General features: G+C 43.1%; 1 protein-coding gene and 1 pseudogene across 2 annotated transcripts in view; both read right to left on the reverse strand.

Moving 5' to 3' along the window:
* AK9 (adenylate kinase 9) overlaps positions 1-13,395 on the reverse strand; it is a 135,387-nt gene that overhangs the window by 80,843 nt on the left and 41,149 nt on the right. For both annotated transcript variants that reach the window (XM_021091041.2, XM_021091043.2), the window contains 3 exons: positions 8,856-8,954; positions 2,901-3,040; positions 2,640-2,820 (listed from right to left, as the gene is read on the reverse strand). In XM_021091041.2, coding sequence (XP_020946700.2) covers positions 2,640-2,820; positions 2,901-3,040; positions 8,856-8,954 — 420 coding nt within the window. The remainder of the gene's footprint in view (positions 1-2,639; positions 2,821-2,900; positions 3,041-8,855; positions 8,955-13,395) is intronic.
* LOC146406151 (alpha-2-macroglobulin receptor-associated protein pseudogene) lies at positions 7,070-7,848 on the reverse strand (annotated as a pseudogene).

The following is a 13,395-nucleotide window of genomic DNA, read 5'->3' on the forward strand; positions in this document are numbered from 1 at the left end:
GTTCCATATTTGACCTGGGGGATGGTTATATGGGGGTTTGTTTTGTGATGATTCAGTGATCTTCACTTTTCTGTATATTTGTCATATTTTACCATAAAAATGTTAAAAGTAGAAAATGTCACCCCTGTGTTTAAAAGAATTCAGTAGCATTTGGAACCCATCCAAATTCTTTCCCAGGGCCTGCTTGTCTGCCTGCATCTTTAGCCATCTCTCCTTGTGCCGTTCCTCCTTTCACATGCCACGCTCCAGCCACACTGGCCACTGGCTTTCATATAATTCCTTTACATTTCAATCCCTCATCAAATGCTTTGGTTCTGTCTTCAAATTATATCCCAGACCTGCCCCCTTCTTACCACCTCTATCGCTATGACTCTGGTCTAAGCTAAAAGTTTGTTTGTTTGTTGTCTTTTCTAGGGCTGCATGCAAGGCATATGGAGGTTCCCAGGTTAGGGGTCTAATCAGAGATATAGCCGCTGGCCTACACCACAGCCACAGCAACACAGGATCTGAGCCGTATCTGTGACCTACACCACAGCTCACAACAACGCCAGATCCTTAACCCACTGAGTGAGGCCAGGGATCATTTCCACTGAGCCATGACAGAAACTCCTCAGTTTTTTCTTCTAACTAAATTTTGTTGTATATTTTACTTAACACTTGAGTAGCTCCTGTGGGCCAGTTGTTTTATTGAGTGCTTAGAATGCTAAGTTTAATAAGACATGGTTGCTACATTTAGCAAGCTCACACTAACCTGAAACAGGACCAGATATTTTCTTTGATCAGTTTTCCCTAAAACTGTCCAATAAATGAATATTTATGAACCTCCTACTATGTGCCACCATGCTAGATGCTTGGCTAAGAGATGAGAATAACATGGTGTGCCCTTAAATGCAAGATGCTTAAAAACTGGAGGTAGGGAGCTAGGTTGATTCAATTCAGTTCAGTCTAATTCAATTCAGGTTAACTTAATGCTGCTATTTAGTGAAAACAGTCCTAAAGTATGCAGTAGGAAGCCACACCTGCATAAGGGCAGAATGGGCCAGTAGTGTTCTGGGCAGTGAGAGCAGCTGTCTTTTCTGTCCTTCACTGCTAACATCTGATGTCAGTAACCTGCCAGAGTCACACGATATTAACACTGGAATCTGACCACTTTATACCTTGAGACCTCATGTTACTATCTGGCTCAAACATCTTTCTCTACCTCTTTATATAGTTTCTTTCAAGTATCTTTTGGATAGTTGCTATGTCTCAGGTGGATGATAGGCACTTTCTTTTGTTTTCTTTGATATAGTTTTAGATATCTGGCTGCCTCTTCTTAGAAACTATAATGGCCTGTATTTCCAGTTAGAACAGATCATAGAAATAAATGAGGATCATTCTTACCTAGCAGTAGTCATTTCCTGGAGTTCTCATCGTGGCTTAGCAGTTAACAAACCCAACTAGCATACATGAGGACACAGGTTCGATCCCTGGCCTCGCTCAGTGGGTTAAGGATCCAGGGTTGCCATGAGCTGTGCCGTAGGTCACAGATGAGGCTGGGATCTTGCATTGCTGTGGCTGTGGCATGGGCCAGCGGCTGCAGCTCTGATTTGACCCCTAGCCTGGGATCCTCCATATGTTGTGTGTGTGGTCCTAAAAAGACACCCCCCCAAAAGTTGTTTCCTATTTCATCCTGATCATGCTTTGTGATAAAACCATACTTGCTGTTCTCCTAAACTTAACCCTAATTTAACCCTACTGACCTTCCTTTATTCCTTTGTCAAAAGCTCATCCAGATACACACACACACACACACACACACACACACACACTGTACAAACTGGTTTTCCCATCAGTTAATATTGTATCAGCCATACATAAACTACCCCAAAACTTAATGACATGAAAGAGTGATTTATTTCCCACCACTTTGTGGGTTGGCTAGGCAGTTTCCTCTGCTGGTTTTTTTCTTTTTTTTGTCTTTTCTAGGGCTGCACCTGTGGCATATGGAGGTTCCCAGGTTAGGGGTCAAATTAGAGCTGTAGCCGCCGGCCTATGCCAGAGCTACAGCAACGCCAGATCTGAACTAAGTCTGCGACCTACACCATAGCTCGCGGCAATGCCAGATCCTTAACCCACTGAGAGAGCCCAGGGATCAAACCCGCAACCTCATGGTTCCTAGTTGGATTCGTTAACCACTGAGCCACGACGGGAACTCTGGTCTATGCTAAAAGTATTTTCTCTTCACTTACTGAGGGTGGAGAATAAGATCACTGGGGGGAGGGGCCAAGGACTTGACCGATCAAAGTGTTGGGAGGGTCATCTTTGCAGTTGAGAGACCACCAAGAATTATGACAGGAGTGAGTGTGTGGAGAGAGTGCCAGGGCGCCAGGAGAGAACAGGAGATGAGTGAAACTAAGAAGGTAATGGGTGGCACAGTCTGCATGACACAGCAGCAAATCTAGGGACTTTTGGGGAAGCAGGGAATGGCGATGGTCTGGAAGCTGAAACAAGCAGCAAGAAGGATGCCTTCTTCACTCCAAGCCCAGTGGAACAGTTACCCAAGTGACAGTGTAAAATTTTAAAATCTGAGCACAAATCCTACAAGTCCTAAAATCCCACAAAGTGTAATCAAGTATAGAGAGGTAGAAAGTAGTTACCTTTCCTTTGTAATGTTTGGCAAGCAAATTGCTAAGTGTCGTCTTCCCTGAAGATTGAGGTCCAACTATGAATACTTTAAATGGTGGGGCTGGCATAGGTGGAAGAAGATAGGGACGTGGGTTCGACAAAAATGTTTTTAATGCTTCTTCTGATGAAAGGCAGTATATTTTACCTAGAAAACTTAAAATACACAATAATCATAAACAGCTGAAATGAGGTATGGGAAAGTTTTAAAATTAAATTCTGAACTTCTTACTTACCTCACAGAAAAATCCGGCAATCCTTGAAAAATGTTACCTTCCTTTAAATTCACAGGACACGTACGTCCCCATCTGCTTCGCCGCCATCTGTATCTTGGTGCAATAAGTTTATAAGATGCAAGGGTACGGAACAGCTCATTCTGTTAATAACAGACAGAATGGTAACACTGTGGAATAGGTTTTACTAAAATTCACACTATACTTATTTGATCATGCACTATTTAATAAATAATCTAAAAGGAAAAATTTGCTTTTTTCTTAATTGCAACTATTCTGCATTTTTTTTTTTTTTTTGTCTTTTTAGAGCTGCATCTGCAGCATATGGAGGTTCTCAGGCTAGGGGTCAAGTTGGAGCTGTAACTGCCGGCCTACACTACAGCCACAGCAATGCCTGATCTGAGCTGCGTCTGCGACCTACGCCTCAGCTCACCGGCTCCTTAACCCACTAAGTGAGGCCAGGGATTGAACCTGCATCCTCATGGATTCTGATCAGATTCATTTCTGCTAAGCCATGATGGGAACTCCCTATTCTGCATTTTTTGTTTGTTTGTTTTTTTGTTTTTTGTCTTTCTAGGGCCGCACACATGGCATATAGAGGTTCACAGGCTAGGGGTCTAATCGGAGTTATGGCTGCCAGCCTATGTCAGAGCCCACAGCAATGCCAGAGCCCACAGCAGTGCCAGATCAGAGCCACATCTGCAAACTACAACACAGCTCTCGGTAACACCAGATCCATAACCCACTGAGCGAGGTCAGGGATCGAACCCACAACCTGGCTCCTAGTCGGATTCATTTCTGCTGCACCACGATGGAAACTCCCTATTCTGCATTTTTAATGACAAATAGTTTTCATTTCTGTTTTAAGACCTTGTTTAAATTTTACTGAGCATTTTCTACTGTAGGGTAGACTGAGCATAAGCTGAATAGAACATTTTCTATTATATGTTTCAGAAAATAGATCATGAAAAATTCTTTTTGAAAAGATTTGAAAACTTACTAGATTCTTAACTAATTTACCTCATTCATTCTTAATTGTTAAGCCTCCCTCAGTGATCCTCCATTGGTCACCTCTAGAGAAGCTGAGACCCACTTCTCTACAGAACACAGATTTTGAGAGGGTCACTGCCTAGCACTACTGTAGCAGGGGACAAGAGAACTGGAGGAAGATGGTATGGTGGGCAACTGCCAGGGGGATGGGTCCAGGCTCCCTCTAGCCTTCAGATGTGGATCTCATGAGAGCTGACTGTGGAGGATGGATGAGAATGAGAGCTCTGGTCTTGCCTGTAGCAACGAAGCATCAGAGAGCAAAGAGGCACATCCACTTGGGGGATGCTGCGAGGATGCCCCACTTGAAGGCTGGAAGAAGCTAAATAGAAAGGAAACTATCAATGCTTAGGGGAGTTGCATGAGACTGAGAATCTCGACAGCAGGGCACACTGGGCTACCTCCTTCCTCCGTGAGTCCACAGACAATGAGCTGGGGACTGAAACATACCCAGCTAAGTCAGAGGGCAGGCACTCTTTCCTTCTCATCCCTATTTCCTGTCCAAACTTGAAGAAAGTGTTTGACTAGTAGATTATGCTCCTCTCTCAACTTCAAGCCCCTGGGGCCACATGTCTAGTGGGGACTGAGGTGCAATGAGAGGAACATTCAAATGAGTTTGAGATCATAGTTTGAAAAATGATCAGAACTGCTTCTAGTTAAACAAGGCAGACTGGACACATGCATTTGTGTTTGCTGCTTTCCTAAAACCTCACAAAAATGACAGGAGAGGAATGAAAAACAAAATAAACTCAGAGGACACAGAGAGCGGGAGGAGAGACTAGAGGAGGTGACCGTGGAGTAGCTGAGGCTACACACTTTTGTAAACTAGAAAGCAGACAGTTGAGTGGTAATTGAGGTCAGAGGAAAGTGAAAGCTTAGCTTAGAGGTGGTGGTGGCAGGGATGGGTGTGGGTGGGGTGAGGACAGCAAGAAGCAAGTCGATTCCCTGTGCAGACCTAGAGATGCTCAGGACTTGAGAGCAGGTACCTCTGAAGGGAGGAATGGAAAATAGAAGACAGGAGGATTGGCTGAAAATATTTAAGAGGAGGTGCTGGTGGCCAGAGCCACACCCATTTCACTCTGTCAGCCACCACCTTTCCAGAAGACTTCAACCAGAAGACTGGAGGTTTACTTTCTGGAGAGACTGAACCAGATGATCTTGTGAGAGGAACCCCAAACACAGTCAAGGTCAGGGGCAAGGACAAGAAAGTTGGCAGCTATAGCCACCACACTCAAGCTCTCCTCCCACCTGGGCCTCTTGCTGAACAACCTCTGGGCCCTTCCACAATCCAGCAACTTTATAATTAAAACCTGGCCCAGGAGAAGTTCATCAGCACTTTCCACCTTCCCCCACTCCTACCCCAAGTATTTACCAATTGAACAGGCTTGAACAGATGAAAATACAGGGCCCTTGTTCTAAAGTTACCAAGGATTTTGAGACTTCAGCAGCAGAGCAGTAAACTAATGATGCACAAGGTCCTACAGAACTGCACAGGTCCCTGGCCCACGAGGCCAGCCCTGTCTCTGGAATACAGCTGTTGGATATCTTGAATATTACCATGGGTTCCAGGTACTTTAAAAGCATCAATTAATTTAATCCTTATAATAACACTATTTGGTAGGGATTATTGTCCCCTTCTGAACAACTGAATAAAGGATAAGGTTAAGCAACGTCACAGACCTGTTGGGCTGCAATCTAAAATTCAAATCCCCATCTGTCTGATTGGATTTTCTTCTGCTGTGCTGGGCGGAAGCCTTCCTCCCATCACACACAGCCTCACTACCCACCCCTACAGACCCTTCCTCTTTATCACCTCATCAGATGGTACAGCTCTTACACTCCTACCACAGCAGAAGGGAGTTCAAGTTCACAGTAAGGCCTTTGTGCCTCTCTCACTCCTTCAAACCACAGTTCTCCTCCCTGGCTGTATAGCAGAATCTACAAGGTTTTCTGTTTTTCACTTTTAAAATTGTGGATAAACACACAAAACATAAAACTTACCATTTTAACCATCTTCTCAGGTGTACAATTCTGTGGCATTAGGTTCATTTAATATGTTGTCAACCATCACCACTATCCATCTCCAGAACTTTTTCACTAAGCCAAACAGAAACTCTGCATCTATTAAACAATAGCTAGTACCAGGCAATCTGTCCTATTTTCTGTCCCTATGCACCTGCCTATTCTGATACCTAATTTAAGTGAAATCATATAGTATCTGTCCTTTTGCATTTGTTTCACTTAGTGTGTTTTCAAGGTTCATCCATGTTTCAGTACGTATCAGAGTCCCATCCCTTTTTAGATCTGAATAATATTCCATTGTAAGTATGTACCACACTTTGTTTTATTCATTCATGTGTTGATGGACATTTGAATTGTTTCCACTTCCTGCCTATTGTGAATAAAGCTCCTATGAATACTGATATACAAATATCTATTTAGAGTCCTTACAATCAGTCTGGGATACGCGCCTAGGGAAACGGTACATGTGTAGTAAGCTTTCCAGATGATTCTTTTAGTGATGGTCTGGATTGCTCGGGAGAAATACTGCCTGAAGGATATGAATAATGACTCCAGTGCACACAGTCACAACTTCTGCTCTTTTTCTGAAAAAGAGGGCAGGCCTCCTTAGTCATAGTGCTTATGAACTATAACCTTAGGCCTATGCTTTTTGCACTTAGTAATTTCTAAGGACAACCATTCTAGCTGATAATTAACCCAAGTTTTTGTTCTTTTTGTTTTTAATACTGTAATATATTTTAAGGACTTCTGTACACAGCATTTCCAGTCACAGATTTATAAGATATCAGTGCAAACTGCGACTGTGCAGCACAGGGGACTGCCACTCCACAGTGAGCTGCAAATTGGGGTTATCCTCAGAAGTGACAGCCAGCCTGCATTGAGGGCAAGGGGGCCTGCCAGTTAGGGTCAGGGGCGTGGGTTCACGCAGCTCCTTTTCTTGGCAAGGGCCCTCATGGCCAGTATCTATCACACCTTACAAGCCACCCTGCACCCTGGCCCATTTTAGGAATCCCAGACTGCTGACACCTCCTCCCAGGCTCCCTAGGCCCTCAGAGCTCATTATGGCGGATCCTGTAAATGCTTCTTTACCTTGTAGTCCAGCCCCTTGGTCTCCTCAATGCATCTCTCTCTGTTCTGCCTGACCCACTTGTTTCAGCTTGTGATGAGAAATTTCCAGCTGCTTCTGAGAGTGGTTATACTTTTCGATTTTGGCTTCAAAGTGCTTAAGCTTTTCCGAAAAGGATTCCAGCTCCCTCTCTGTGAAGCTGGCTGACCTGACCAGGACCCACAGATTCATCATCCGGGGGCTCCTTGAACTTCTGCGCTGTAGCCCTGGTGGCCGTCTTTCCATGGGCAAAGAAAGCCGTGGCTGATGTCCTGCAGCCCGTCTTTCAGCTCTGCGACCCAGCCCTGCAGCGTGTGAGGCGGGTCCCGCCGCTGGGACTGACATTTTCGGGAATTTCTTCAGGCCTGCCCAGGGTCTCCAGAAGGATGTTATATTCTCGGACTTTCTCCCTGTGATGCTGAAAGTCCCGCCACCGCTTGTCTAGCTCAACGTTGTTGAATTTCCCAGAGGTCTTTGCCTTGGCACTCAGCTTCTCCAGCAGGCCGTCCTCCAGGCTGCAGGACTCCGTGCGGGTCCTTGACTGAGAAAGTCAAGTCCTTTCCCCCATCCAGACCACACCTGGCCAGGATGACAGTGAGACTGAGGTTAAGTTTTGCGTCTTTCTCTCAGTCTTCATTTTCTTCAGTTTCTTCCACTTGAATTCGACACTGGTATCTTCAGATTAACACGGAGCTTGGACAATTTCACAGGAAAAGATTGAACTGCTGGTCCCTCCCCTCACAGCTGATTCAGCTTCTCCACGCGGAACTCCCCGGTCCTCTCCCCCCCCCCCCGCCCCCCCCGCCGGGCTCATGCTCTCAGGGAGCCTCGGGCTATATCTCTCGCGAGAACTTTCCGATGTGGCCGCCTCTGAGACCGTAGCAGCAATGGGAGCAGCAGCACAGCAGCAGCAACACAAGTAGCAGCAGCACAAGCAGTAGCAGCAGCAGCACCCGGCTCCTCCCAATGCCAAGACCCCCGGGGGGAATAAGGGTCTGAAAAAACCTCAGGTATTCTGGGTACTTTGAATTTTTCCTTCAGTTATGACCTAGAAGAAGAGGTTCAGTACTCAACCTCTGTGTGCAATCAGGCCCACCTTTCCTCCTCTTCAGCACATGTTCGTGTACATATTCCAGCTATGTTCACCCATGAAAGTTTTTGTTTTTGTTTTTAAATTTCTGCTTTATACAGGTGAAACTTCACTTCCCAGAATAGATCAAATACTCCAGTTAAAGTCCTTTTGGCCCTTTTGGTCATTGGCAGTTATGATTTGTTCACCATCACATTCACAATACATCAGAGCCAGGAACACAGTAGTTATTTAAAATTTAGGTTGAATGAGTTAGTGGTTTTTGTTTTGTTTTGTTTTGTTTTTTTGTGGTCACAGGGGAGCATGCAGAAGTTCCCAGGCCTGGGGCCAAACCAGCGCCACCACCTGGGACCAGAGCTGCAGCAATGACAACTTGGGTCCTTAACCTGCTATGCTACCAGGGAACTCCTGAGTTGAGGGCTTTTATGTCTTTGCTTTTTTTGGTGCTGCAAAAATTTTAAACTGACTTTGGGCTTCTTTATTTCTTATTTCTGTAGTTGATTGTTCTGATTTACTTCAGAAACTTTTGTTGTATTGTGTCTACAGAATATTGTGCCAATATTACGGCTTCCTAAAAGTTAAATCCGCTTTTAGAAAAGGTATCCTGAGACCCTTTTAAGCCTTAAAAGGATATAAATTAAGGTCCCAACATATAGTGAAAGGGTAGACTTTCAAACAGTTAAAAATAACTTACATTTTCCATTGTGTCACTAATTTCTTCCTCTGCACTCTGAAGTTTCGTTAAAATAGCTGCTCTTTTTAGGTTCAGATATTTAAATCGATCCATAACTGCCTAAATTTAAAGAACAAGTCTTTTAATACACTGGCATTTGAACATCGCAAATATTCTGAAAAAGTCATGAGCTTGTGAGCACAATATTTCCTTGTTCTTCCGAGCTTCTGGTAGCTTGCTGGCAATCTTTGCTGTTCCTTGGTTTGTAGATGCACCACTCCAATCTCTGCCTCTGGTGCGACGTAGCCATTTTCTCCCTGAGTTGATGAGTCTCGTCTCTTATAAGGATGGGCCCTAACCTTATTGGGTTAGGGCCCATCCTAATTCACTATGGCCTCATCTTAACTTGATTACATCTGAAAAGATCCCACTTCTAAATAAGGTCATATTTATAGGTATTGAAGGTTAGCTCCTCAACATATCTTTTGAGGCAGACACAATTCAATCCATAGGAGTCTGACTTTGGTCTCCAAATATTCATTCCCTTAGAGATCTAACTGTATGAGATGTCTTCAGGCAGAGGGAAGACAACCATTTAATGACAGAGGCAGATACTGGAGTAATGTCTCCACAGGCCAAGAGATGCCTGGTGCTACCAGAAGTTGGAAGAGGCAAGGATGGATCCATCTTGAGAGGCTTTGGAGGGAGTAAGGCTCCACCAGCACCTTGATATCAGACTTGTAGCTTCCAAAACTGTAAGAGAACAAACTTCTGTCATTTAAAAGCTACTTAGTTTGTGGTACTTTGTTATAGCAGTGCTAAGAAACTAATATATACACTATGCAGAAGAATATGAAACATAGAATCTGAGATAAGAGATGACAAGGTAGACAAAGTCCTGATGGTGTATTGCAACCTGTGGTAGGTTGTGTTATTTGTTCACAATTCATCCTTTCCTCCCTCCTCTTGTTAATCCCCTAGTTTATGTGGGAATCTTATCTCATAGGTATTGAGCTTCTCCATGTAACTTGTTCTGGCCAATGGAATGTGGGGAGAAGTGCCAGAATGCCAGTGCTGGCTGTGCCTTGGAATTTCTGCCCTTTACCTAGAGGAAAGTGTGTCCTAGTTTGTAAAAAGTGGTCAAATTTTGGAGATATATATATATATATATATATATATATATATATATATATATATATATATATATGGATTTTTAGGGCCATACCCATGGCATGTGGAAGTTCCCAGGCTAGGGGTCAAATTGGAGCTGCGGCTGCCAGCCTACGCCATAGCCACAGCAATGCGAGATCTGAGCTGCATCTGCAACCTACACCACAGCTGATGACAACACCAGATCCTTAAGCCACTGAGCAGGGCCAGGGTTTGACCCATGTCCTCATGGATAGTGGTTGAGTTTGTTACTGCTGAGCCACGATGGGAACTCCCTGAATATATTTTGAAGAAGCAGCCTACTGTGTATGCTGATGGATTGGATGTGGCATGTGAGAAAAAGAGAAGGGCAGCTGGAAGGATGGGTATGACATTTACTGAGAGAGGAACACTGTGGGAGGAGTGTCTTTGGGGCAGGGTGGTGCTGATGGTGGATCAGGAGTTTTATCATGCACATTTAAATATGAGATGACTGTTGGCCATCCAGTTGGATATATTTAGTAGCAGTTGATTATACAAGAGTAAAATTCAGGGGAAAGATCTGGGATAGTAATATGAATTTAAGAGTTGCCAGCATTTAGAAGGTATTTAAAACTGTGAGCCGGATGAAGTCTCCTAAGAAATGAGGGCAGACAGAGAAGCATTCTCCTCCCACTCCGGATGTTAGACACGTAGAACGGGCTGTAGCAGTGTGGGGTCCCAGAAAACAATGGAAGGAAGGAGCAGGAAGGAAGAAGTGATGAGCTGGGTCAGATATTGCTTCCAGATGAATTAGACAAAGACTGAATAGTGACCATTGTCTTTGGTCAGGAGATCACGGATGATCTTGGCAAGAGCATATTCTATGTGATGAGCTTCTTTCCCTAATTTGGCAGCATTGTTACCACGTGGCCATAAACCACATCAAACTAAAGGTCAGGGCATTGCCTCTGACTTCTCTCTCTTTCTCTCTGTACCCCTATATTAAGTCACTCACTGGTCCTGTTATGGAAACTTCTTAAATAGCTTCCCGATCTGTCTTCTGTCCATTCCCACAGTCTACCCTAGGTTCGGCCACCATCTCTTACCTGATCTGCTGCAAAGGTCAGAACTAGTCTTTCTCCCCCTAGTCTGCTTCTCCTCAGTTTTCCCTTTTCAGTCTGAGTGATCTTTCTTAAGTAGAAATAGGAGCATTTTCACTCACTGGCTTAAAACCTTTCACTGGCTGCCCACTCTCTCATGATGAGGTCTAAACTCTTCCATATGGCTAACAAGATCTTTTTTGATGCAACCCCTGCTTATTCCTAAGGTTTTGACACTTTTCCACCCCTCCTCCTCCATTCCCCTAAAAGCTCCTCTGTGTTCCAGGCATGCATTCAGTTCCTAGAACTCACTATGCTCTTTCTTGCCTTTGGGGCTTCACACAGACTCGTCCCTCAGCCTGGAACAGTGTCCCACCTCCGTACCTGTCCTAGCCCTCATTCTTAGAGTTTCAATTTAGAAATAATTTCAAATACCTGGCTTTTCTCAGCAGATGAGGTCCTTCTCTTCTGCCATGAGCTTCTACAATACCTTGTACTTCTTAAATTATAACACTGCCCTTTAAAAATTATTTCCCCATGTATTGGATACTGTACAAGGGGAGGGGCTTATCTGACCCCTTCCCATCTGTATCCCTAGAACCTAATATAATGCCACACACCTCTTAGGTGTCTAAGAAATTGGTCATTTATTTCTGTATTGTTTTCTATTGTACTGTATATTTTTTGCATTTTATAATTTTTATAATGCAAATCATTTTTTTTTTTTTTGTCTTCTTGCCATTTCTTGGGCCGATCCCACGGCATATGGAGGTTCCCAGGCTAGGGGTCCAATAGGAGCCGTAGCCGCTGGCCTATGCCACAGCCACAGCAACGCGGGATCCGAGCCGCACCTGCAACCTACACCACAGCTCACAGCAACGCCGGATCCTTAACCCACTGAGCAAGGCCAGGGATCAAACCCGCAACCTCATGGTTCCTAGTCGGGTTCGTTAACCACTGCGCCACGATGGGAACTCCTGCAAATAATTTTGTATTATTTTTGTTCTTTGGCAGTTTTGTATTTTCTGGTTATTTTAGAGCAATGAGGGTGTTATAGCTTTCAAAATCAGAATGAAGGTATTTCGTCCCCCAAAACAAGGTTATAGGTACAGAAAGCAGAATGTTGGCTGCCAGAAGGGGGAAGGTGGGCAAAATGGTTGAAGGAAGTCAAAAGACATAAACTCTCAGGTATAAAATAAATAAGGCACAGGGATGTAGGACAGCCTGGTAATTACCGCTGATAGTACCATATTGCCTGTTTGAAAGGTAAGAGAGTACATCTGAAAAGTTCTCATCACCAGCAAAAAGTTCTCTGTGTATGGTGACAGATGTTAACTAGACCTATTGTGGTGAGCATTTCACAGTATATACAAATATCGCATCGTTATGGTGCATACCTGAAACTAACAGAATGTTGTATGTCAGTTATACCTCAATTTAAAAAAATAAGAGATTTTCATTTCTGGGAAAAAAAAAACTCGCATGCCTCCTTTTCCTTACATTCTAAATGGGAAGTTATCACATGCAATATATTTAAATGATGCATTTAATATCGGTACCATAAACAGAAGAATCGCTATCACATTTTAGCCAAAAATCATGCATTAATTTTTCAAATTCACATATTAAAAAAAAAACCCTTCCCAAAACATTTTTGCTTTTTTTCTGATTATAAACATCTTGGGAAAAAATGTTCCTCTATATCTCCATGTATTTCCTGAGAATAAATTATGGAAGTTGGAGCTCTTTGGAGAGACTATAGACATTTAAAAAAAAAATCTTTATAATATATATATGCCCTATCATTTTCCAGGAAAATTGCACCTTTGTATGCTTCTCCTGAAAGGGTATAAGAACATTTCCCAAACTCTCCCCACAATCCTGGGTATTGGATAAATGTGGTAAACCTGCTAAGAATATGCAGCTTTATTTTTTATGCTGTTTGAATTTCTTTGATTAGTAAATTATAGAAATTTAAAAAATTGTTGGATATTTCTAAATTACCTATGCATACCCTTTTCCTGTTTTTCCTACTGAGATATTTGCTTTTTTCCTATTATCAGAATTTAAAAAATATTTAAATCATGAAACATATTCAGCATTTGTTTATAGTAAGTATGGAAGCTATTTCCCCTCATTGTCATTTGTTTTTTTAATAGGGGAAATAACATTGTATTTTCAAATATTCACATATTCTTTTTTAAAAAACAGCTTTATTGAGATAAAATTCATATACCATATAATTCATCCTTTTTTTTTCTTTTTTTTCTTTTTCAGTCTCACCCTTGGCATATGGAAGTTTCCAGGCCAGAGATCAAATCTGAGCCACA

The sequence above is a fragment of the Sus scrofa genome, chromosome 1 (genome assembly GCF_054392235.1).
Source record: "Sus scrofa isolate SSC_HxYL_T2T_F1_AM1 chromosome 1, Sscrofa_HxYL_maternal_Yorkshire_Landrace_v2.0, whole genome shotgun sequence".
Taxonomy (NCBI): domain Eukaryota; kingdom Metazoa; phylum Chordata; class Mammalia; order Artiodactyla; family Suidae; genus Sus; species Sus scrofa.